Raw genomic sequence first — 27,241 nt, forward strand, 5'->3', positions numbered from 1 at the left:
TAAGCTTGTCAATAGGCCTTTTGTGATCAGTCTTTAATGTGAAAATAGTGGTAGTTCTGGTTAAATCTTAAAACAATCAGCACTTTAGCCTTTTGTGGCAAATGCTAAAGAGGAAAAAAATATATTACGAAAGAATGAACAAAGACAAACTAGCATCTTATGCTGCATATAACACTACTAGATTTTTAGATGTGTGGGCAAGGTCTTACAAGGTCATGTAAAGTCATCACTGCTGCGAAAAGTTTTTTTTTTTTTTCATTTAGAAAATGTCAAAGTACAAGCACTGGATGTAAAAGCAACATGGAGTGACATTTTGTTAATTAGGGTTTGTGCTTGGAGAATGTCATCAGACGCATTTCATTGAATCCAAGAACGAATAGTTGGACAATTGGGAATATAATACATAGTAAATTGCTCTGTTGCTGATGTCCAAAATGATCCAAATTCCATACAAAATGTGAATTTGTTAAAAGCACTGTAATCGTTATATTGTTTACGAGATATAAGTACAGTATTTTTAACCAAATGACAGTTATACATTTTGCCATCATACAAACATAAAGTGAACCTTAAAGAAATTTTCGGTACAACAACATGCTATGAAACCTATATAATGATTTAAATTTACAGTCATTTTATTGCTTATTGTGCACTAAGCAGCAAGACCATTTCATGTTTTATAATTCTACTTTCCTCTTGCTCTCTGTCATACTGTGGTTGAATCACCCGAAAGAAATGTTAGAAAAGCAAATATCTACATTTAAGATTTCAACCATAAAGATTGCATATGTAATGATCAATTACTATAAGGTAAAACAGTAAGTCCATTTGTTAGACCTATCAGCTATTCAATAAGATGGTACGAATATACAGACCTAGTGTCCATATACAGAATGATGACACAAATGGAATAAATAGCAGGGCTGCCAACTACTCCGGAATTTCAGGAGTTTCTCCGGAAATACAACGCAAACTCCGGGACACCGGACAACCTCCCTAAACTCCGGAAATCCCCCCAAATTTTCACTAATTTATTATTTTTTTGAAACAACCAGTTCGGAAAAGTACCAAATTTCCAATTTAAATGCCTCAGAATTCACACCATCGCTGCGGCTTCCGCCTTTCCACTCTAAACCGGAAGAATTCGGTAACACGAGTAAATTGTGAATCATCCGAGTTACATGTTCTGACGAATAATTCGTCCTGTGCGACTTCAGCGTGGCAATCGATTCGAAATCAATTTAACATTTACGTTTTTGTTTTTGTTCATAATGGAAGTAAGTACCATTAAGGCTAAACCACCAGTCTTTTGTTTTGAAACAAATCCTATCATTTATTGGGTTGTTCTAAAGGAAGTAGTACTATCCAGCACTGGTAAGTCTTATCAATATGCCTGCTCGGGTTAAGTGCAAAATGGATGGCAATTTTGATGAAACTGCTAATAAGAAACCCAGACACTTGCAGAAGTTTATTGGTTCATATTCGACGAAATATCCCATATTGAAGCCGTCTCCAAAATGACTGACATTTACAGATTGCACAACATGCAAGTGCAACTTCAGTGTGACATATGTTGCAATTACTAACGCATGTAGAAGGACCCAAACACAAAGATAAACTTATTTTCATTATGCTGTACTTTTTCAATAGTTTGCAAAAAACATAATATTTCAATTAATGTAAAAACATGATAACAGTTTGATTTAAATTGTCCTACGGTTATTTTTTACATTTTATATCAATTTTGTGTGAATCGCATTCACTCCGGAAATAGGACAAGGCTACTCCTGTAATGGGGTCGACGGAGGTTGGCAGCTCTGGAATAGGTTGTGACTTGTTCCGAAAGAGGTTGTTGCTGGCCCCCATAAATAAATTACAGCTTCCTACTTATGGTTAGTTTGTAACTGGTCTGTAAAGTACAGTTTTGTTTGTTCACAAAAATAGCCACGTGATAGCCATTACGTTTTATAGCCCTCTGTGGCCCACTGAATCACCCAACAAAATGACTTTGGTTTGCTTTGAATATCCATGAGAACATTGTAGATCATTGTTGAATGCAATATTGATGCTGTGTCTAAAATTGTGTTAATTGCTACTTCTTTAAGTTACACATTGAATTGTGTGTGCATAAAAAATGTTTTCTTCCCTCAACATGTTTGCTTTCAATTTCTTAAATTGGGCTTCAAAAAATTCTCACGCAAAATAGAAGGTAGGTAATCAGTCGCCAGCTGAGCGTGAGTGCCACCTTTTAAAGGTGTCAGGGGCTACCGTCATTGATTGGGAATGTTTTACAACAGCAGTGGAAAATCAACTGTGTTTTCTGAATGTCCTCCAATTTACAAAGTCAGTATAAATGTTTGCATTAATAAAATTTACAGTACCCAGAGAAAACCCACGCAAGCCTGGGGAGAAAATGCAAGGAAGGGCCGGATCTGGGATCGAGCTCAGAACTGTGTGGCCAATGAGGTGAACCACTCGCCCGCGGGCCTACCATTTTTCTACATGAATTAAATATTACCGTACTTTCTATAAGGTGCACCTTCAATAAAAAATGAAGTCATTTAGTTAGGCTTTACAATGAGGAAAATACAGTATTTTTTTTTAATCTTCATTTCTCTGGGTACTCAGGTTTCCTCCCACATCCCAAAAACATGCATGGTAGACTGTTTTAACACTTTAAATTGCCAGATATGCGTTTGAGTAAGTGGTTGTCCGTTTTCTTGTGTCCCACGATTAGTTGGCCACCAATTCATGCCTGTCCCATGCCTGGTGTCCATAGTTAGTTGGGATAGGCTCCATCACCCCCGCAACCCTTGTGAGGATAAACGGTTTGGAGAATGAATGAAAGATAAGCCGCCTTCTGTCAGGATATCATACCAATTACACCAGACAAATTGTTATCCCAGCCAGAGCTTGTACGAAAGATTTAGTTGTCTGTTCAATGCTGTTGTTGGAGCCTCGGAATAGCCTCCTAGATTAGTTTTGCTCGTGTCTTCACATCATTGTGAAGGATTTCACTACCAACCACACTGTAAGTACACCAACTAAACACTTTTACAATTGTGAAATTGCCGTCATAACAAATTCCAGGACACTTTTAGAACACAGTAGAGAACATATTTTAACACACACCCAGGTACAGACCTTTGCTGTCAGGCTTTCCTGAGGGCAAGGCATTCAGCTTTAAGACAGTTCAGTTTTCTTTTTACAGTGTATCTGCTGGACACCAGACTTCTGAATGTTGATGATAGACATGAATGATTAAGTGCTTTATTTTTATATTTAATTATATTTCTACTAACTTGACAATGTGCTATTGATAAAACTTTCTGATTGTGAAAAAAGTTGTGCTGTAACTACTTGATGAAGAGATATTTATTTTCTCTACCACTTAGCCTCACAAGGGTCCCTCGAGCCTATCCCAGGTGACTATGGGCACCAGACGGTGGACACCCTGAACTGGTCGTCAGCCAATTCCAGCACAAAGAGACGGACCACCGTTCACGCTCACACTCATAGCTAGGGGCAATTTAGAGTGTTCAACTAGCCTATATGCATGTTTTGGGGATGTGGGAGGAAACCAGAGTACCCAGAGAAAACCCATGCAAAACCGGGGAGAACATGCCAACTCTACACAGTGAGGACCGACCTGGGATTGAACCCTCGACCCCAGAACTGTGAGGCCAAGCGCTAACCACTCGGCCGATGAAGAGATAAACAGCATGCAAATATGTACCCTAACTGCTAAAAGTGACTGTCGCTTACACAGCAACAACCCAGCTGGTACCATAGCAATGATGGGCGAGCCGCAGGAGATCAATTTCAACCCTCAGCGGGGGCATAGAACAAGGTAGGATGTTAATAGGCACACACTGGAACTAATGTACTTGTATTTTCCGCTACAGGTGTTCAGTCGTGATGCACTTAAAAGGGTAATAGTTGTATTCTCCCTTAATGATATGGTAAAGTTACAATGGGTGGTGTCAAGGGTTATTTTGAGTCCACCCGACTACCACCAACCTAGTAAGATCATTGCGACTTTCGTCTTCACTTTATGGAAAAACAATGTTCAATTTTCTATTTTGATTTTCTAAATATATCCCGTTTTATTCATTCAGTCATTTTCTGAACTGCTTTATCCTCCCTAGGCTTGCGGGGGTGCTGAGATTAATCCCAGCTGACTTCGGGCAGGAGGCGGGGGACACCCTTAATCGGTGGGCAGCCGGTCGCAGGGCACGAGGAGAAAACCATTTAGAGCAGGGGCCGCGTTAACGTCAACTCGATTTCATGTGGGCCGGACCATTTTAGATATAATATTTAGATTTTTTTTAAATAAATGGATTAAAAGAACTGGATTAAAATCCCTAAATATTCATTTTTTATAGATCTAAAACAAAGTTTATTTTAGCTTTTTTAATATATATTTTTTTAGATTTTACAAAATGATTTTTGAACTAAAAACACAGAAAAAATGATTTAAAAATGACAATTATTGATTTAAAAGGGGGAAAATCAGTAAATTTAATATACATCTATACTCTTCATTTTAATTTGATCCTAAAACAGAAAGTCGGCACTCATTATTTACTTTCCTGGGCCACACAAAATGATGCGGCGGGCCAGATTTGGCCCCCGGGCCGCCACTTTGACACGTGATTTAGAGTGTCCAATCAGCCTATCGTGTATGTTTTTGGAATGTAGGAGGAAATCTGAGTACCCGGAGAAAACCCACACAGGAGCAGGGAGAACATGCAAACCTCACACAGGTGGACCGACCTGGATTTGAACCCAGGACACGAGAGCTGTGAGGCCGACGCGCTAACACCTGCGCCGCCGAGCTGCCCTATACATATTTATTTACATACTTTTGGGGAAAATAAGTGACTTGAGTAGATAAATCGAGTGTTTATGGAATAAAATTGTATTTCATACAAACTCAAACAAGAAGATTTAGTGCTACAATAACAAAGATCCTAAATCGCCGTCGTAGGAACGGGACAACGTCGTAAACCGAGTACAACTGTACTTTTATGGGAGGAGGACAGAAGGAGGGGAGGGGGAGAGGGTTGTCGTCCCGGGGCCATCTAATCGGATTAGGAGACGGCATGTTCTCTTTTGTGTGTCTCTCCCCGCCCAACATCTCATGTTTGGATGCACAGTGTTTTCAATTGATACTTATTGTAAACGCTCTATTCATTTATTCATTGAAGGCTCCACTCACTCGCAAGACTGATGGGCACCCGGGCGATATGACAGTGGACCACCCAAGGAGTGCATGAGGAGTGTGTACCGTAAACTTTTGGGCCCAGACATTTTTGGAATTGGAATCGAGCCTGGTGGAGAAGGCCAGTCCTATGACCGCGCCCAGATCGGGGTTAGATGGTGCTGATCACGGACGACAGGGATGGGGGAGTCGCAGCGTCGCTCCGGGTCAAGCAACCCCAGCAGCAGCAGCACAAAGCCGGCGCGGGCATCGCTCAGGTCCACCCGACCATAGTTGAGGAGGACGACCACCTTGGCTCGTGTGAGGATGACGAAGAGAACGATGATGATGAGGAAGATTTTGAAGAAGTTGACTTCGAGGACTTGGACGACACTAGGAGCATCGCGTCCGATGACTCCTTCTACCCGCCCGATGATGATGCGTTCGCGGACTCCGAGCGCTCCACGTCGCCTCATAACCCGGAGCCCGTGTCGTTCTTCCGGGCGTGCTGCACCAACAACGCCTCTATCGTTCGGATCATGATAAGGCATGGACTCAGCGAGGACGAAGTTATGCAGGAAGACCGTAACAACAGGGTACGTATGTCGCTCATACATATGTAATCACTTTTATGATGGCCACTTCATGTATACACAGTAGTTTTGTTAGAGAAAAGTCTGGTTTTTATTGGTCGGAGTCTAGGGTAAGTTTTGCACTCAAGCTGGTTTCTGGCGAGAAAATAAATAAATCTTTCAATAAATGTTTTTTTTAACCAAAAGAACAATTATTTAGAAATAAAACTTTGACTGAAATGAATGAAAATTTAAACTCTGGACCAGTTAACCTCACGGGTTGCGGGGGTCCTGGAGTCTATCACAGTCATTAATAGAACTAGAATTGGGTTCATCATTATTAAAACATTGACTAAAATGAATAAAAATGTAAGATTACATAATTAATATATATTAATGGGGAGGCCCGGCGGATGAGTGGTTAGCGCGTTAGATTCACTGTTCTGGGGTCCTGGGTTCGAATCCAGGTCGGTCCACCTGTGTGGAGTTTGCATTTTCTCCCCGGGCTTCCGTGGGTTTTTTCCGGGTACTCCGGTTGCACCCCACATTCCAAAAACATGCAAGGTAGGCTGATTGCCCCTAGATATGAGTGTGAATGGTCCCCCACCTCTGGCCCGTAGTCAGCTGGGATAGGCTCCAGCACCCCCGTGACCCTAGTGAGGATAAAGCATTTCAGAAAATGAATGAATGAATATATATTAATGATCACTCCCTGCCCTACATTGGATACAAGGTTGGCCTATTAAGAATGGATGGAATTAGCTCACTAAATAACTAGTGGATAATAATGAATAATAATGTGAATAATAATGAATCTAAGATGACACCGAAATAAAATATTGCATAAACATTTATACTTTAATCTATAACTGGCGCAGCAGTTATTTTGGTTGATTTTAGTAGTGGACCAGTTCAGGGTGAAGTCAGCTGGGCAAGGCTCCAGCACCCCACGACCCTGAACGAATGAATTACACTTCATCTTTATCTTTAAACATTTAGATAATTAGAATAATTAGGAATAATACAATTTACAATGGGCACCCTGATGGACGAGTGGTTACCGCGTCGGCTTCACAGTTCTGAGATTGAGGGTTCAATCCCCAGTGGATACTCCGGTTTCCTCCCACGTCCCAAAAACATGCATGGTAGGCTGGTTGAACACTCTAAATTGCCCCTAGGTATGAGTGTGAATGTATGATTTTTCCTTCTCCTTTTGCCCTGTGATTGGCTGGCAACCAATTCAGGGTGTCCCCCGCCTGGTGGCCTTAGTTGGTTGGGATAGGCTACAGCACCCCCGCAACCCTTGTGAGGATAAGCGGTTTGGAAAATAAATGAATGAACAACTTTCAAAGAAGTATTTCAAACATTTATACGTTGATTTATTTTCATTTTATCTCGAAATGACCTGGCCAACCTAACTATAAGTGTCATTGTGGGCTTTGACCAAAACCCTGATCAGTAAATACCCATGCGGTCATAATAATGACTGACACAACCAGCCAAATAGATAAATGTTGCATATAAAAGTGCTTTAGTTTCTACTTTTATTTTAGGGCTACATCTTGCTGACACACTGAGACAAGTTCATTCAGTGTGCTTCTGATGCTGGAGAGAAATAATTAAGCCTCAGCTTTGGTCAAGGCTTAGGGGACTATTTTAGGGCTTTGAGAAAGGATACAGTCTGACCTCCTTGGAATACTACTCTATACTGTACTTTATTATCATAGGAGTGCCTTGATAAATTTACAGGAAAAAATAAATATGTATATATGTGTATGTGTGTATATATGTATGTATATATATATATATATATATATATATATATATATACATATGTGTACATATATGTACATGTATATGTATGTGTGTATATGTATATATATATATATATATATATATGTATATGTATATGTATGTGTGTGTACGTATATATATATATATATATATATATATATATATATATGTGTGTATATGTATATATATATATATATATATATATATGTGTATATGTATGTGTGTATGTATATCTATATATATATATGCGTGTGTGTATATGTATATATGTGTGTATGTATATATATATATGTATATATATGTATGTATATATGTATATATATAGGTATATATATATATATGTAAATATATATGTATATGTATGTGTGTATGTATATCTATATATATATATGTGTGTGTGTGTGTGTATGTATATATATATACATACATATAAGTGTATATATATACATATATTTCATTTTCGGAACCACTTTATCCTCATTAGGGTTATGGGGGGTACTGGATCCTATCACACCTGACTCCGGGTCAGAGGCGGGAACACCCTGAATCGGTGGACAGACGATCAAAGGGCATATTACAATGAATTATTAAAGAAAAAAGGGATGGATAATGAGTCTCCGCATGATTGACGATTATTCATATACTCTGTAAAATGAACCACATGGTAGTGGTAAGAGTTTTTTGGATCATGTAATTTCAATTCCTTTTTTAAAGATGTTCACCTATTTAAATAATCAAATCAGTTCTATATAATTAAGTGATCTCTTGACTGAACAGGTCTGGAGGTCATCAGGCCTGGGGTGTGGATCTATTTATTCTCCTTGTTACCACAATCACACACCATTTCTTCAGACAGAAATAGAATCAAACCTCACTCTTCAATGTCCCTGTAGCCATACTTTCTTTTTTTTCATTCATTCATTTTCTGAACTGCTTTATCCTCATTAGGGTCGCAGGGGGTGCTGGAGCCTATCCCAGCTGACTCCGGGCCAGAGGCGGGGAACACCCTGTATCGGTGGCCAGCCAATCACAGGGCACAAGGAGACAAACAACCATTCACACTCACACTCATACCTAGGGGCAATATAGAGTGTCCAATCAGCCTACCATGCATGTTTATGGAATGTGGGAGGAAACCCGAATACCCGGAGAAAACCCACACTGGCCCGGGGAGAACATGCGAACTCCACACAGGTGGACCGACTTGGATGTGAACCCAGGGTTTCTTGCTCACACTCACAGGCACGCTGAAATGTGTTCACCCCCCCCCCCCCTTCCACACGGAATCTATCCAGTTTAAATGAGGCCACTGTTCTCGTTAGCCCCCCGTTCTCCTCCTTTCGACCACATTTTCCAAACCGGGTGAGCTCAGGGACAAGGAAGAACTAATATAGAATGTTTTTAGATTATATGTTATAAATGTTATTGTAGGACAACACCCAGTGATTGCAAATAGCGCACCTAATGTGAATGATGGGAAAAATTAAGGTCATGCACATGTGATTTGATATAGCTCCAGGTTAACACATTCATTATTGACTGGAAATGTCCTCTGCGCTCTGATCTATGTACTGTTATATAATGTACTTTTTAAATATTGAAATTTTAACTTAAACCCAATGGAAGAAATAAATGGTAAAACATTTTGGATGGATGAAGAAGTATAGATACATTTATTTAATCAGTAGTTTAAAAATGTTCTACTGTATATTAATGCTGGATACATAATTACATGCCTCGTCGAGTGAGTGAGCGTGATAAATTGTTCTATTTCTGGCAATGGATCATCTCCAGATTATTCGGTGTGCTAATAATAACATGAGCATAATTCTTTGCATGATCCGATATGCAGCCTAATCCACAGAGACAGTGATTTCAAATGAGGTAAAAAAATAATAATAAAAAAATAGCTTGTTTGTGAGTTTTATATACATTCTATTTTATTATGAGGGTCGAAATGAATGTTAAGTTTCACGATTAACATACATAAAGTTTTGATGATTCCATCAGTAAAACAACTGGGCCAACACCCATTTACAAGATGGCCACAACCCTAATACCCGATCCCCCCAAAAAAATCACAGAAATTGATGATTATGAACAGAAAAATATAGAAAACTCAAAAGGGAAATGATGTTTTCACTTTATTGCCAGTTCATCTGTATGTATATTAGTCCATGGGAATGCCATTTAAGATTTTTCATGAAATATTGATTTGACGGGTGCTTGGAATGTGGTTAAATTTGATGAAAACAGCATTTGCCACAAAAGAATTGTACAGAAGAAATTATCATTTGCATAGAAAAAACACCAAGGCATACATTTCTCCAGGTTTAATCACAGCCATAAAAATATTTCACTGTAGTTGCTAGTGGCTCATGTTTTTAGAAAACTGCTGGAAGAAAGCCCATGCAAGTACAGGAAGAATATACAGAGAATTCAAACCCAGAGCCTATGAGGTGTGAGACAAATGTACTACCACACTGCCTGAACAAGTGTTCTTTATAATGCCATACAAAGTTAAGCACGCCCTCCCAAAATAAGATTCTACACACAATCTCTGCCCTTACATAGACTTGCCATTATTATTCTCTTAAGTGTTGTTTTCTGTATTGAATTTCATCATCATCATCATGAAGGTGTAACATTTCACAGAGAAACTAGCACGTCAATAAAAAAGCAAGTTGGAATTATATCAATTTCGGAGTTATGATTTGCGTAAGGCAAGGTTATGCGAGGCCAGCAGGAATCCAGTGAATTGGAACACAGGAGATTAAATGTCAGGGAGTAGATACAAAATCTCCATAAAATAATCAAAAAGCATTCCCCTTGCCTGCATTTTCCTTGGAGTAAATGAAACGATTCTAAGGGAGCTCTCATGTCAAGACTGCGTTTCAATTCACTTTGTGAGTGGTCTTTTTTTGCCGGGTGAGAATTAGTAGCATCCTCAGATAAAGTGCTCAGAATACACCCATTCATAAGCAGTGATAGGTATCCAAAACAATAATAACAGTGCATTTGAGTATGCAACTGTGTTTATGAGCGAGTCCAACCAAAGAGATTTGTGTAGACCAATACCAAGCATTTTATGCGAACTTTTTCCAGACAATCTAGCAATTATTCCTTAAAAACATTCCTCCCTTGTTGCCCCAAGGCCCCCAGGCCAGACAACGCTAATGTACTAATTATACTTGCATTAGGCTGACAGCATGGTTTGTTTTATTAGTTAAGTTGTTTGTTTTACAACATGCCCATTACATCTGGGTTATAAATTCTGGCTGAGGAAGCTAGCATTATGAGGGAAATGCTAAAAATCCAGTGCATGGAAATGTGTATTTCACAGCAGTTCAAGGGGATTGTTTATATATGGAATTTCATGGTTACCCTTAAATTTAGGTTCGAAGAGATAGTTCATGTTGATGCTCCAGGACCTGCCCAAGCTCTCTTTTGAGTTACAGGTGAAACTATATTTAAATAATGGTACTTCTTGGCGTGACCGGACGTTTGGTCGCCAGACGTTTGGTCGCCCGGACGTTGGCGTGACCGGACGTTTGGTCGCCGGACGTTTGGTCGCCCGGACGTTTGGTCGCCCGGATGTTTGGTCGCCCGGACGTTTGGTCGCCGGACGTTTGGTCGCCCGGGTGAATATAATTTTGAGAGCTGGTTTCAACAGTAGATATTTAGATATTAAACTCTCTCTCATGAATATAATTTTTTCAACAGTAAACTCTCTGTCATGTTGTCAAACGTCCGGTGACCAAACGTCCGGGCGACCAAACGTCCGGGCGACCAAACGTCCGGCGACCAAACGTCCGGGCGACCAAACATCCGGGCGACCAAACGTCCGGCGACCAAACGTCCGGCGACCAAACGTCCGGCGACCAAACGTCCGGCGACCAAACGTCCGGCGACCAAACGTCCGGGCGACCAAACGTCCGGGCGACCAAACGTCCGGGCGACCAAACATCCGGCGACCAAACGTCCGGGTGACCAAACGTCCGGGCGACCAAACGTCCGGGCGACCAAACGTCCGGGCGACCAAACGTCCGGGCGACCAAACGTCCGGCGACCAAATGTCCGGCGACCAAACGTCCGGCGACCAAACATCCGGCGAACAAACATCCGAGTACCCATGGTGTGGTTGGACCCAATACTTTACTGTCGTTGCATTTTTTGTTGTTGTTGGATATCATTACATTAACAGTACAGTGCTTTGAAGCTGAATTTTGGCTGGGTAAAGACCTGTCAAGTCACACTTAAGTAGTTCTTGTTGTTGTTTTTCACACTAACGCCGAAGTATCAGTCCATCGTCAGTCATGAATCGATTGTCTTTCTTAAACTTAGTACCTATGTACGAATGGCTAGTATCTATCGATCATGGAGGCCTATTTTTCATTTTATATTTTTTGTATCAGGGCTGATTAATCAATTTTGGACTGATTGTTGCATTAGTTTTGAGTCAGTAGAGTGCAAGCAAGCGCTTATCCTAGCTAATTCCGGGCACCAGACTGGGGATACCCTGAATCGATAAAGAAAAAAAGAAAATATGTGAGGGCAGAAGTTAAATGCAATTTTGGGTGGTACACTGCCATGCTATTTTAATTGTGAATACTTTATTAAACACCTGTGCTGTCTATAAAGCAGTATTGTTTTTATGTATGTGACAAGTACAAACTGGCCTTGTTTTTTTTCTCTCTGACCACCTTTTATGTTGTTTTTTATGGCCATAGATATCTGAAAAACCTTTATATTTATATATTTATGTATATATGTATATGTATGTATATATGTATGAATGTATGTATATATGTATGTATGTATATATGTATGTATATATATATAGGTTTTTCAGATATCTATTGCCATATAAGTCTATTGTTCTTTAAAAAAAAAAATTACTGCATAGTATTTTTGCTTGAAAATTGTATTTAGCATTGTATATTTGTACGATACCTACAATTCTCATAATATAGTATCTTATAGCATATAGTATTCATCTATAAAGTAAAAATGTATAATAATCAGTATATATTTATAGAAAAAAGATATTTGGTCAATGAGTGAATGTTAGAATATATTATTAAATAATATTAAACACTACAGGTATAACAGTATACATTACAATTATGAATTATACTACCAGTATTATGGTTGAATCAAAGTGTGCCCCTATGAAAAGTAAACTAAGAACCTGTACATCATCAATTTTGTTTGTATTGGCCTATGACTCAACCAGAAAAGTGCCCAGTTTTACTTTTACTTTCAGCTGATTTTTCATGGGTCATCTCTAAGGCAAACACAAATTCCCACTCCCACACAGAGTGACATTCACACATGCGCATGCAAACACAACCTCCTTTTCTGGCACGAAACATCAGACAGAGAGTCTTGCTTATTTTTCCACTGAGTTCACCATGTCTCGGTTTGCAGTGAAAACATGTCGTATAAATTCACAAAAGTCCTTGCCTCCTATCACTGCTGTGTTTGTTCTCTGCTTCTTTGCTTTTCTCTCATTTTTACTTTTTGAAATTTCAGACGGGGTTGCTGGTTGCTTGTTACCAAGGTTATGTTGATGTTGTCATAGCGTTATCTCAGTGCCCGTATGTCGATGCTAACTGGCAAGACAGTGAAGGGAACACAGCCCTCATCACTGCAGCGCAGGCAGGTAAGTCACTTGCATTCTCACCCTCTACACATAATGATAAAATGACGCTTAAGAATGTCCCCTTTATGTCTTGTCTTTTTTTCAGGTCACATTACAATCACCAACTATCTGCTCAACTACTACTCAGGCTTGGACATTGAGAGGAGAAATTGTCATGGCTTTACTGCTCTCATGAAAGCTGCCATGCAGGGCCGCGTTGAATGTGTGCGCTCACTCATGATGGCAGGTGAGGAGTATGTCTTTAGTCCGGGGGTGGGCAAATAATTCTACAAAGGGCCGCAGTGGATGCAGGTTTTCATTCCAAACCCATAAGAGTAAACATTTCCACCAATCTGGTACGATAGATATACAATCAATGGATTGCAGTCAGATGCTTCTCATTTCAGGAGAAATATAATTGGTTAAACTGTCTGTGTTGGATCGGTTGGAACAAAAACCTGCACCCACACCGGCCCTCGAGGACCAGATTGCCCACCCCTGGTCCATACTCTACGTCAGGGGTGGCCAAGTCCGGTCCTCGAGAGCCCCTATCTAGTCTGTTTTCCTTATCTCTCTCCTCTACCACACCTGAATCGAATGATCAACTCATCAGCCAGCTGTCCATTCTAACTGTGACCGGACGTTTGGTCGCCGGACATTTGGTCGCCGGACGTTTGGTCGCCGGACGTTTGGTCGCCGGATGTTTGGTCGCCGGACATTTGGTCGCCGGACGTTTGGTCGCCCGGACGTTTGGTGGCCCGGACGTTTGGTTGCCCGGGTGAACATAATTTTGAGAGCTGGTTTCAACAGTAGATATTTAAATATTAAACTCTCTCATCAATATAATTTTGAGAGCTGGTTTCAACAGTAGATATTTATATATTAAACTCTCTCTCATGAATATAATTTTGAGAGCTGGTTTCAACAGTAAATTCTCTGTCATGTTGTTAAACGTCCGGCGACCAAACGTCCGGGCGACCAAACGTCCGGGCGACCAAACGTCCGGGCGACCAAACGTCCGGGCGACCAAACGTCCGGGCGACCAAACGTCCGGGCGACCAAACGTCCGGGCGACCAAACGTCCGGGCGACCAAACGTCCGGGCGACCAAACGTCCGGGCGACCAAACGTCCGGGCGACCAAACGTCCGGGCGACCAAACGTCCGGGCGACCAAACGTCCGGGCGACCAAACGTCCGGGCGACCAAACGTCCGGGCGACCAAACGTCCGGGCGACCAAACGTCCGGCGACCAAACGTCCGGCGACCAAACGTCCGGGCGACCAAACGTCCGGGCGACCAAACGTCCGGTCACGATGTCTTTCCCTCAGGAGCCACTCTGAACGCACGGGATTGTGGCCGTCAATTGACCGCTAGGGAGTGGGCCTTGTTCACCGGCCGCTATGAAACTGCCTGGGTGATGGGTCGATTGATGGAACGGTCCACTCCAGATCAAATGTGTGATGCGTACAGGTAAAAATCAAAGTTTCCCCTGTTGGTTTTGTTCTTTGACTTGCTTGAATGGCAGCTCCATTAGTATTACAGTCATGTCACGTTCTCAGTCTAGAATGGCCCCCCTTGGCCTCAATGGTGGCCAAAGCTCGTGAGCCCCGAGGCTGTCTGAGGCGCTTGACCGACACGATGCGCGACATCTTCAACATCGCCAATTTGACCAACCCCGAGGACGCTGGCGTCATCGACCACCTGGTGTCTGTGACGACAGCCGTGAAGAGCCCTTTCATTGCAATATCTTGCCATACGGTGAGTGGCCGTAAAATCGATCACCTTTTCCTAGTTTTAGTACATAGTACACTAAACATTACATTTAGAATATATTGTATAAATAAGTGATTTGTAACCATGTTGTGGTATCCGTAGATAATTCTAAACCTTTGTCCTCAGTCAAAAATGCACAATAAAGAGTAAAAAAAAACATGTTGCAGAGGATTAGAAGGCATTTTATCTGATCAGAGACTAGAAGAAACATTACGCATTTTAGTAATAATTAAATGGGGAAAAAGAGGATAGATAGCAGTCTATTAATGTGACGTAATAACAGTTATTCGGATAAGTATAGCCTAAACCAGGTGTTTCCCAACCTTTTTTGAGCTGCAGCTGCATTTTTTGCAATTAATTTTTTTTTCAAGGCACAGCTACATCTGAAAATCTTCTAGTTAGAAATTATATCACCTACATTAGCAATATAAAGTCGTTCTCATCAACGTTTAATCACCGGGCATCAAATAAAACCCCAAAATTATTCCAAAATCAATTTTTATTACACCGAACTAATGTCACCAAAGTTTATCAAACTCTCGATCTCACTCCAAATTACTACCAAATCCATTAAATTCTTCAACTTTAGTATCACTTGCTGCTTGATGCTTTGAACTCGGTTCACTTGTTAATTTTGTGGGAATTCGTGGTCCTCTTGATTTTTTTTGTCACTCCTTGATTTGGGTTCACTTATTGTGGGTTTTCTACCCATTGATTTTTTGGGCTTCTGGGTCACTTCCTCGTCATTTGCTTGTCAGAGGATCTCAACATTAACTCTGGTTATCTGCTAACCTCTGGTTGTAAAGAGTATGACTAGCATGCCTTTCTTTTGGCGGTCAGTGTGATTTTTTTTGTCACACCTAAGTGACTTTATTTTCACTTATAAGCAGGCCCACCCAAAGTATGAAAAAAATGTGTAGTCCACTTAAAGTGCATAAAATGCAATACCTTTATCCCTATGAATAATTGGGCAAGACTCACTACTATAACATAATATCTCTCATCTCATCTCATTTTCTGAACCGCTTTATCCTCATTAGCGTCGCGGGGGGTGCTGGAGCCTATCCCAGCTGACTGCGGGCCAGAGGTGGGGAACACCCTGTATCAGTGGCCAGCCGATCGCAGGGCACAAGGAGACGGACAACCCTGCACACTCACACCCATACCTAGGGGCAATTTAGAGTGTCAATTTAGGGCAAGGTTGTCAGACTCGGGTTGGTTCGCGGGCCGCTTTTACGTCAACTTAATTTCACCTGGGCCAGACCATTTTAGATATAATATTTAGATTTTTTTAATAAATGGATTAAAAGAACTGGATTAAAAGCCCTGAATATTCAGTTTTTTGTAGATCTAAAACAATGTTTATTTTAGCTTTTTTTATATATATTTTTAGATTTTACAAAATGATTTTTGAACTAAAAACAGAAAAAAATGATTAAAAAATTACAATTATTGATTCAAAAAGGGGAAAAATCAGGAAAATTAATATACATCTATACTCTTCATTTTAATTTTATCCTGAAACAGAAAGTCAGCACTCATGATTTACTTTCCCGGGTCACACAAAATGATGCGGCGGGCCAGATTTGGCCCCCGGGCAGCCACTTTGACACGTGATTTAGAGTGTCCAATCAGCCTACCATGAATGTTTTTGGAATGTGGGAGGAAACCAGAGTACCCGGAGGAAACCCACGTAGGCCCGGGGAGAACATGCAAACTCCCCACAGGTGGACGCGACTTGGATTTGACCCCAGGGCTGTGAGGCCAACACGCTAACCACTCGCACCACCGGGCTGCCCTATTACATAACATAACATATAATCACACTGTGTTTACATGATAACAGTGTTTCAGCACTCACTACTATAATAAAGTGTACTATTACATAATCAGGTGGCACAGAGATTTTAATCCCTGATGGCTTCCGGCATTCCCATTGGAGTTTGCATGTTCTCCCCGTACCTGCGTGTTTTTTCTCTGGGGACTCTAGTTTTCTCCCACCCAAAAACAGGCATGTTAGGCTGATTGATTACTTCAAATTGTCCCTAGGTATGAGCAGGTCTATGCTTGGGTTGTTATTCTCTTTGTACCCTGCAATTGGCTGGCAACTAATTCAGGGTGTCCACCGCCTGCGAAACACTGAGCTAGCCTAGGGATACCCCACGACCAATGTTCCCTCTAAGCTGCGCGCGTGCTTAATTGCGCACTACTCTCGTCTTCTCTGCGCACAGCAAATCATATGGAGCGCACAAAATAAAATCCCCATTTATTATTATTATTTTTTTTTTTAGCTGTGAGGCCGACGCGCGGACACTCATCCGCCGGCCCGCCCATTCATAGATATTAATCATTACATTTTATTATTACTAAATCATTTATGTGTATATATAGCGAGCAATGATGATGTTGCTCACACCGGTACTCAGTGTGCTCAGGGAGGTTGTCTTTCTCCCCAGACAAACAAAAAATTAGAGGGAACATTGCCCACGACCCTTGTGAAGATAAGTAGCTTGGAAAGTGAACGAATGAATTATATAATCACACTCTTTCAGGTGTGCCCTGAGAGCCCCCCAAGTGTGGGCAAACGGCGTTACGCAGTTCCCGAGATCCTCCATCTCCAACGCGCCAAAGAGCTCAGCGCCATCAACCCGGACAGGGTAGATACTCACCTAAAGCTGTTCCAAAACTCACGGGTGACTCTAGTTCCCAAGCCCTCACCCGGTAGGCGGGCCAGCCTTCAGACTCCGAGCACGATGCCCCGAGTCAGGACCTCCAGCCTGGGAATGTTGTCTGATCATGGAACTGAGTTACGAAGGACTAGCCTTCTGCCTCTGCACATGATGCTGAGGAGATGCAGCGTGAGGCCGGGCTTTACCATCCCCAAGGTCAGGGTGTCCAAGGCCCCTACGCCTACTTATGAGCCTGACAAGGTTCGCAGGAAGAGTTGTGCCAAAGATGGAGGCAGGCACTTGCTGCAGATTCCTAAGTGGCGATATAAGGAGCTCAAAGAGGAGAGGAGGAAAGCTGAAGAGGCTGAAAGGAGGAGGCTGGAATCTTTAACCAAGAGACACCTCACTGTCGGGATTAGGAAGTAGTCATTTTTTATGCACGCTATACCAAAAACAGCCAATTGGTTGGGCATTATTCGACTCAGGGTGACTAGATATACCAGTTGTATTCCATGAACTTGTGTCCATCAACTTGAAATGGATGCATAGTGACATTTAAGATTATCACCAGCTGTAGAATTGCTAGCTTTATTAGCAATGGCAAATATGGATTACCCAGGGTTTTTGATACTTGAAAGTGTTTTTAAGATTATTTGTCATATTTATTGTTTTAAAAGTAACCATCACGGCCGGGCCAATGTTTTATAACAGTTTGTTTACATTGTTCTTTTTTTTCTTGGAATTGGAGCCGGCCGGAAAAGAACTCATTCGAACCCAGCAAAACAACATATAATTATATTATCTGAAAATAATACAGAAATATAATTATATTTGTACTGGAATATTTTTTCCAATACACTAAGCACAAATGGCAAATGCTGTTGCAATATATTTCAGTAAAATGGCAGACATTGGTAATCACACTGTATTTTGTAATAAACTATTTTGCCATCATTTAAATGCTGCCTTATCATTTCACAAAAGATGTAATATATATAAATATACAACAGCAGACCACAAAACATTTCACGGTTCCACCTTTATCGTGGCCGGATGATTCGCCTAAAGACGTTTCGCCGACGGACGTTTGACAGACGGACAGGTTGCCGAATGGACGTTCCACCGAACGGTCATTTGGCCGTTTGGCCGAACGGAGGTTTCGCCGAAACAGGATTCGCGCACTCGCCCCGCCCCGGATCGTGTGTGTACAACTTTTTCAACCTCGGCGACCTGTCCGTCTGTCAAACGTCCGTCGGCGAAACGTCTTTAGGCGAATCATCCGAGTACCCTGTATTAAGATGATTCACAATTCAGAAGTCTTGTTCTGAGAGAAAAAAAAGTGATTTTTTTTCTGGTATTGCACTATTTGTTACATTTGCATCTAAATCGAGTGTACGCTAAAGTCACCTTGAGTGCAATTTTTTAAAATCTACTCATTCTTATTTGTTTTCTGATACTTACAACAAGATTTTAGGAAGAAACCTTTAAACCAGCCATGCACTTACCAAGTAAAGCCAGCGTGAGCAAGCAACTGAGGCAAAAAGGCCATTTTGCACTTTGTACAATGATTGATACATGATTGCACATAATTCCAACGGGTGACCTCGACAGTCGTATTAATCTCGGAAGCATGACATAATATTTAGGTCATGACTGTTGCTGAACCAGCTGTTATCTTCTAGTGTAAACTGAGATTATGACTAACACCAGACGAGCCCTCCTTTTTTATATGACCCAAATCCCTCATTAATTCAGAGAAGGATACATTTTAACAAGATGAAGCAGTACAGAGGATGCAGCCATGGTAGTTATTAGAGTGTGTGACCATGTGATGCTAGTGGAGAGCGTGGGGATTGAAGACAGACAGCATGACCTCATTCTGGATCAGCACTTTCAGGAGTGCTGAGTGGGAGTTTCAGGTTGGAACATTAATTGCAGACCCCTGCCGGGTACTGGTGGAACAGCATGTTAGAGTACTTTTTTAATGTGGCACAACCTGAATTGGTTGCCAGTGAATCTCAGGCCACAATGAGACAACCATTCACACTCACACTCTTGTTTGAGGCTGTTTATTCAATTGATGGTCCTCAAATCAAAAATTGTATGACAGTTCATTTCAATGTTATTTACATCTACTAATATTACACAATAAGCAGTTTTTTGCCCGCACAGACTTCATGTCACCAAAAGTCAATCCTTTGAAAAACCAACAAGTTCCGGTTCACGAAACATTAAAAACACCATGATTAACTAAATCTTGTGGTATCATGTATTATTTCCTCTCCTAATATTACTTCAATCTGGTCATAGTACACGAAAATCAGTTTTGTGCTCACAGATTTAACGTCAGCAAAATTTCAAGTCTGTACTTCCGCTTCAAGTTACATTAAAAAAAGACAAATTGACTTTAACCTATAGTATTAAGATTTGAATCTTGTAATAGTATAATGTTCGATTTTAATCTCGTATTATTAAGATTTTTTATCGGAATATTACAATGTTTGTGTTCTTGGCAAATCATTCAGAAATTGAGTATGGCCTTAACTTAATTCCTATGATATATTGGTAATACATTATGACCTTGTTTGAGGCTGTTTATTCAATTGATGGGTTATCATAACATGTCAACCTCGGTCAATGGCTCTCCTTAATAGTGATTGCTATTCCCCTGATTAAGCAATAATAAACCTTAAAAAGGCAACAGGGCATATATTTACTCACATAGGGCGCACTTAAAAGTCTAAAATTTTCCTCAAAGTAAAGATAGTGCCAAATCAGTCAGTGAGCTTTTGGTATGCACTAAATTCAAGATTCTGTAGATGACGCTGACATCTTGACTGTATTGGTACATTGTTTGCTGACACGCTATATTTATATAGGGGAAAGGCAATTTTGGGCAAGCTAATATTAGTTTGTCAACTAATATTAGCTCTTTTAAAATGATTGGACAGTTTTTTTTTCTTAGCAGGTGATGCCAGTCAATTTGTTTCGCAACACTAAAGCCTCACAGCTCTGGGATCCTGGGTTCAAATCCAGGTAATGTCCATCTGTGTGGAGTCAGCATGTTCTCCCCCGGACTACACACATACACACGTACACACGTACACACGTACACACGTACACACGTACACACGTACACACGTACACACGTACACACGTACACACGTACACACGCATACGTATACATATATATATATATATATATATATATATATATATATATATATATATATATATATATATATATATATATATATATATATATATATATATATATATATATATATATATATACATAAAAAAGCCTACTTGTCATCACACCCAGAAACCGCGTATGACGAAATTGGTGGTGCCTCTCCATAAGCTGCGTTTACTCGGCAAAAGACCTAAATAAGTGATAGTTACGGACTTGTAATTTGGCATTCTGCTGTTATGGATACAGGTCACTTACCTCTCACTGTCTTTCACTTACCTTCAGTCAGCTAGGAGGAGGCAGATCACCACCCAAACATCTTTTCATATTACCTCAGAAGGGAATGTGTGTTGTGTTACCGCAAATTTAGAGTTCTGATGGATGTGGGGAAAAAAACTGTCTTTAAGCCTATTTGTCCGTACTTTGTGAGCCGCTGCGTCAGTGCGCGCCGCCATCTTGGAAGATATATATATATATATATATATATATATATATATATATATATATATATATATATATATATATATATATATATATATATATATATATATATATATATATATATACACATATATATATATACACATATATAGATGTATGTATATGTTTATGTTATGTTACGAGCGCGTTGTCATCCAAAAAGTCTCTCTCTGCTCTCCTTGCACTCCGCATTGTACTGAATAATGTCTCATTTCCTTTCTGAACCGCTTATCCTCACAGGGGTTTGGGGGCAGTGTTTGCTGGACCCTATCCCAGCCTACTACGGGCACCAGGTGGAGGTCATTCTGACTTGGTAGCCAGCCAATCGCAGGGGACACGGAGACAAACAACCATTCGTGCTCAAACTCTTCCTAGACGCAATTAAGAATGTTCAAACCGCATGGGTTGAAAGTGTGACTGTGTCCCACTTGGAAAAAGTCTGAATTGTAGGGTCAGATATTTATACACAGACACTGCGATTAGTTGGGGAAGGCACCAGCACCCCCGCAAACCTTGTGAGGATAAGCCGAACGGTAAATGGAAGAGTGAATGAATATATTACGAACAATATTATTAGCTCTTTCCTTTTTCATGGAGTCAACCAAAGAATTTTTATAGACTATGTGACCTTTGAAAGTTATGACTGCAGAGGAATACATTAGATTGATGGTTCTTTTAAAATGATTGGACAGTTTTTTTTTCTTAGCAGGTGATGCCAGTCAATTTGTTTCGCAACACTAAAGCAAAGTAGATGCACACTACTTAATATTTTAGTGAAATAAAGTGCTAGATGTTCCAATACTAACTGGCAACATAAATCAGGAATGCTAGGGCATGCATAACTTTTCACTTATATGAAGTGACTTTAGAAGGTTTTTGCTTGAAACATTTCTATCGCACAGGTTCTCACCCTGTCGACCTCCTTAGATGTGCCTCCACTGCACTTTTTTATTTTTTTTTACTCTTGGAAGCAATGCAGACAGCCTTTGATCACCAGCACCTTTAACTTGGAATGAAGAGCATTTTAGAAAACAGACACTTATTTATGCATTCAGCACATTTGAAAAAGAATGCGGGAAGGCTTCGTAGGCTGCCACTTTCAGAGTGTTAATATAAATATTGACTATTTTCTTAACTCTGCTGTCGATCTTAACTTTTGCGTTTTTTTTACTGAGGATAACTCAAAAGAAAACTTCACAATTTGGCATTCAGGGCATTTTTGAACTGAGTAAGCTAAGAAGTAGGCCACCTGGAGTATGTAAGCTTGTTTTTGGCATTGGCGTTCAAGGTTCAATTCCACCTGCAGGACATGCAGGTTTGATGCGGCAAAGACGGGAATCAGCTAAACATGAATTTTCTATAAAATAGCCCAGTTATTGGCCCATTACTGTCAACAAGAGGTGAGTTAAATGTGTGTTTGGTGGCATCATGCGCAGGGTAATTTCTCTCCATTATTTCGATGATGTTAAGATTGCTGTTTGGAGCCACAGGTAATTAGTTTTGATTGCCCGTGGATCCCTGTTTAATATCCACTTTATTGTCTTGCTCAGTTTTCAGTTCTTTAGAGACTCAGGAGCAATCATTTCACTGTATTTCAATGATCTTAATTTTGTAATTGTCTCATGTATCTTTAGTTTTCTTTATAGCATAGTTAAATGTTTAATGAAAAACAAAGTTACGCAAATAACAAATGAAAGCTGCACAGAATATAAAAGGTGGTGAGGTGTATCTTTTGCCAGGAATGTTGATCTAGATTGTAAAGAAAATAACAACCACATTTATAGAGACAATTCAAAGTCGTCCTCTTTTTGAATGACATAAATCCCACATAAGAACAGACACTCTACACGAAAAAGATAACCAGAAGTTTATTTGAACCCCAAAAGCTCTCAACTGGGGAAAACAGGATTCGGCGGACCGGTGGAAAAGTGGTTAGCGCATCGGCCTCACAGTTCTGGGGTCGAGGGTTCGATCACAGGTAGGTCCTCAATGTGTGGAGTTTGCATGTTCTCCTCCTCCCATGTCCTAAAAATAGGCGAGGTAAGCTGGTTGGCCCCTATGTATGTGGGTACACGGTCGATTGGTCGCCGGTCTTTTGGTCGCCGATCTTTTGGTCGCCGGTCTTTTGGTCGCCCGGAAGGTAAGTGATAATTACCATTTAAATCGTTGCTCAAATTCCCTAAATACAACTGTGAATTACTATTTAGTCATACTTAATGCCGTAGTAATTCTTAGGCTAAAGAAAAGCTCCAAATTTCCTGGACTTTTATTGTTTTTTGTTGGAGAACTTGTTAAGACCCTGACTGACGTAGCTTCTTAAAGGGACAACGCATGTACATACAAACTCTTAGACACTCACACGTCGGCTCAGTGAAACTGCTCATGGCCATTGTTGGCTTTTATTGATGCGTAGACCGTGTTGTTTTACCTTGTTTTGTCGCCGGTCTTTTGGTCGTCGGTCTTTTGGTTGCCGGTCTTTTGGTCGCCCGTTGTCGCGGTCGGGGCGACCAAAAGACCGGCGACCAAAAGACAGCGACCAAAAGACCGGCGACCAATCGACCGCACACGATGTATGAGTATGAGCGTTAATGCTCTGCGATTGGCCGGCCATTCAGGGTCTCCTTCACCTGGTGCCCATAGTTAGCTGGGCTAGACTCCAGGACCCCCTGCAACCCTAGTGAGAATAAGCAGTTCACAAAATGAATGAACAGAGGATTCGATGTTGAACCGAATCATTTGCATGAATTCCCAATGCGGAAGGATTGCCTGAATTTTCACTTTGTAGCGAGAAGTTGTCAAATAACAAAAAGAATAATGTGGAAAGACATTCTCGAGGAAGGCTTGCTACATTTGCAGCCGAGCATCCAGTTGGGAAAGAGAGGAAAAAGTGCAATTGCATTACTTCTAGAGATATTAGAGGAGTGGAAAAAAGATTTAATATGCGGATTGCATTACCAAACTCCACTACTGTTGCAAGTTTTGTTGGAACGCAGGAAGTAATAAAGTGGGAAATCGTTCACAAATGGTGAATGGTCACATTGTGCATTTTTTATTTTGATGTGGTTTTGACAAATCCTCAATAAAAATGACAACAAAAATCTGATTTCTTAATTGCATGTATTTAATTTCATCAATGCAATGAAACATAATTCATTAATATTGTCATGAAGTTAAACTTGAGGCAGTATCATACAACAGGAGTCATGTAGTGCCTTGTTCTCTACAGAATACACTTCAGGGAAAATAAACATGAAATCATGAACTCTCATGATGTATTTGTGGCTAACTTTTTGATAGGTGTCTAATATAAATACATACAGCATGTGCTGCCTTCATTTTAAGGCTTTTAATTATTATTATTTTTGGTTTCAGACATTTGTTTGTGTTTTTTGTCCAATATGGCTCTCACAATTTTGGGTTGCCGACCCCTGGTCTAGGCTCCTGAAGATGGGACTTGCCCTATTCATGCATATTAGTGTTACTGCTGGAGAGCCAGGTATTTGCATTTGCGCATTTCAGTGAGAAAGTTGTGTCCAAGGCATGATTTCATGAATTTGAGAGCGGTGTATGAACCTGTCAGCTTTAGCAAAAGCATTCACCTGTGACGTCCTCATTCTGTCTGTCTCCTAGACTTCAGCTGTGTGCCGCCCCTCTTCAAGGCCAGGACACACACACACACACATACACACACACTTAATATATCAGCTAGGTGCAGATGCTGAGATCACTGACTTCTGAAAAGCTTCCTACCAGAGCAGTGAATATACACTTTGAGTAATGAATGCTCACCTTGCTAAGTCACAGCTCTTTATATGTACATCAGGGAAGAAAAGGTCAATGGCAAACTGAGAGATCATCCAAAATGACACATAAAGGAGAAAAAATGTGCTTTATTTGAATCTGTGTGCTAGTTTTCAGCTTTAGTGACATTGAAAGTCAATTCTTCTGGGCACAATGTGCTGGTACTCGGACGTTTGGTCGTCGGACGTTTGGTCACCGGACGTTTGGTCGCCCGGACGTTTGGTCGCCCGGACGTTTGGTCGCCCGGACGATTGGTCGCCGGACGTTTGGTCGCCGGACGTTTGACAACATGACAGAGTTTACTGTTGAAACCAGCTCTCAAAATTATATTCATGAGAGAGAGTTTAATATCTAAATATCTACTGTTGAAACCAGCTCTCAAAATTATATTCACCCGGGCGACCAAACGTCTGGCGACCAAACGTCCGGGCGACCAAACGTCCGGCGACCAAACGTCCGGTCACGCAGTGTGCTTACATCTGAACACTGAAAGTTCCACTTTCCTTCTGTTCTGTTCAATTGTGTGTACCATATTTGCCAAAGGACATACAAACAAATGGACGGGTGATTTTTATCCTATTAAGGGGGCTCAGGGGCTATTTTAAACTAAAAGAACCATCAATTGCCTTTCTGTTGTGCAGAGGTTTTTTTACTATCACGTGGATTTGTGACTTGTTAGCGGCCCAACTAGAACCAGTTTGGATTTCTACTGGCGTGTTTTGCAATTCAACTTGACGTCAACCCGCGAGACTAATGAGGATAAAGCGTTTCAGAAAGTCTTGAGTGATACATTGACAAGATTACTCAGACTGGTTCGATAGATTTATTGTCTCCATTTTTTATGGATTTAATGCTGTGCTTACATAATTTGAATTACCCAGATATTTACAATTACCTTTTAAATGCAAGGACTACATCCAAGGACCAAAGCCCCGAGGCCTACCAGTAACTTTGTGGCAGGATTTGTTAAGGAGGGTTTATTGGTGAAAAATAACTCAGCTGTTTACATTATCGTCTGTTTTCATTTCCCTGCACGCTACACACAATGCATTACATACATGTAGATTTATTCCAGGCGAACCCATCCTCAGGCGATGTAGATTTATTTCGAGGAAACCCATCCTCAGGCGATGGTCTTAAGAGGGCATATAAAATGCATGGGACAGCATAATAATTATTACGCTCTGTCTTTTGTAGATTTTGAATTAGCCCACAGGCTGTTTGGGATTATTTCCGAGTTTGTTATGGCTTCCAGAATCACTCTGCCAACACATACAAATAACTCCGTTCACATGCTGCGCGGCTCTGAGAACAGCCTGAATGAGACAAATATCAAACATTTCGAACTCCGCTCAGCAACATTGACTTCAAGTTAACATTATCCATTCCAGACAGCTCCTGCTGGTGATTTGCATGCTCACAGGAAGTTTTATTTTTTATTTTTTTTTAATCTTAGATAGTTATCAACCAGGCTTCTTGCTGCAGTAAGCATAAAGACAATTTCGGGCAAGACAGGATTAGTTTGTCAACATTAACCAGTTTCAAAAACAGACAATCATGCCAGTACAGCAGTAGCATGACTGTCTGAAAGCAGCTTTAAATATTAAGAACATTTTAAAAACATATTTGAAAAAATATTTTTGCTTGTGCACTTGCATGGATAAAGAGCCACTGACATTTGCTGTGTGGTAGAATTTTGTCCTATGCACTGGATTACCTTACTGCCATATATTATTTCATAAATGTGTTCAAAATTTTGGACTTATATATATATATATATATATATATATATATATATATATATATGTATATTAGTCCAAATTTTTTATTTCATAAATGTGTTCAAAATTTTGGACTAATATATATATATATATATAGGTATGTATGTATATATGTATATATATATATATATATATATGTATATATGTATATATATATATATATATATATATATATATATATATATATATATATATATATATATATATATATATATATATATATATATATATATATAAATTGATGAATTAGATATTTATGTTTATGTTACGTTACGAGCACGTTGTCATCCAAAAAGTTTCTCTCTCCTCTCCGTGCACTCCGCATTGTCCT

At 40.3% G+C, this 27,241-nt stretch overlaps 1 protein-coding gene across 2 annotated transcripts; it reads left to right on the forward strand.

The window, feature by feature from the left end:
- The first annotated feature begins 3,633 nt into the window (after positions 1 to 3,633).
- ankrd33ba (ankyrin repeat domain 33ba) lies at positions 3,634 to 18,615 on the forward strand. Of its 2 annotated transcripts, XM_077624727.1 has the most exons (8): positions 3,634 to 3,677; positions 3,770 to 3,850; positions 5,211 to 5,799; positions 13,105 to 13,234; positions 13,320 to 13,460; positions 14,542 to 14,683; positions 14,773 to 14,971; positions 17,539 to 18,615. In XM_077624727.1, exons 3-8 carry the CDS (start codon positions 5,380 to 5,382, stop codon positions 18,079 to 18,081), a joined length of 1,575 nt encoding a protein of 524 aa, XP_077480853.1. In that variant the 5' UTR covers positions 3,634 to 3,677; positions 3,770 to 3,850; positions 5,211 to 5,379; the 3' UTR covers positions 18,082 to 18,615. The 2 variants fall into 2 exon arrangements, with proteins under 2 accessions (XP_077480853.1, XP_077480852.1); XM_077624726.1 differs by lacking the exons at positions 3,634 to 3,677; positions 3,770 to 3,850 and having other exon boundaries at positions 5,103 to 5,799.
- Positions 18,616 to 27,241: the final 8,626 nt, after the last annotated feature.

Source organism: Stigmatopora argus, chromosome 17, assembly GCF_051989625.1.
Source record: "Stigmatopora argus isolate UIUO_Sarg chromosome 17, RoL_Sarg_1.0, whole genome shotgun sequence".
NCBI classification, from domain to species: Eukaryota; Metazoa; Chordata; class Actinopteri; order Syngnathiformes; family Syngnathidae; genus Stigmatopora; species Stigmatopora argus.

Excerpts from the sequence above, each read along its gene's own strand:
- ankrd33ba (XM_077624727.1), top strand. The coding sequence starts at position 5,380 with ATGGTGCTGATCACGGACGACAGGGATGGGGGAGTCGCAGCGTCGCTC. Across the intron at positions 13,461-14,541 it reads GCGCTCACTCATGATGGCAG|GAGCCACTCTGAACGCACGG; the intron begins GTGAGGAGTATG and ends TCTTTCCCTCAG. Across the intron at positions 14,972-17,538 it reads TTGCAATATCTTGCCATACG|GTGTGCCCTGAGAGCCCCCC; the intron begins GTGAGTGGCCGT and ends ACACTCTTTCAG.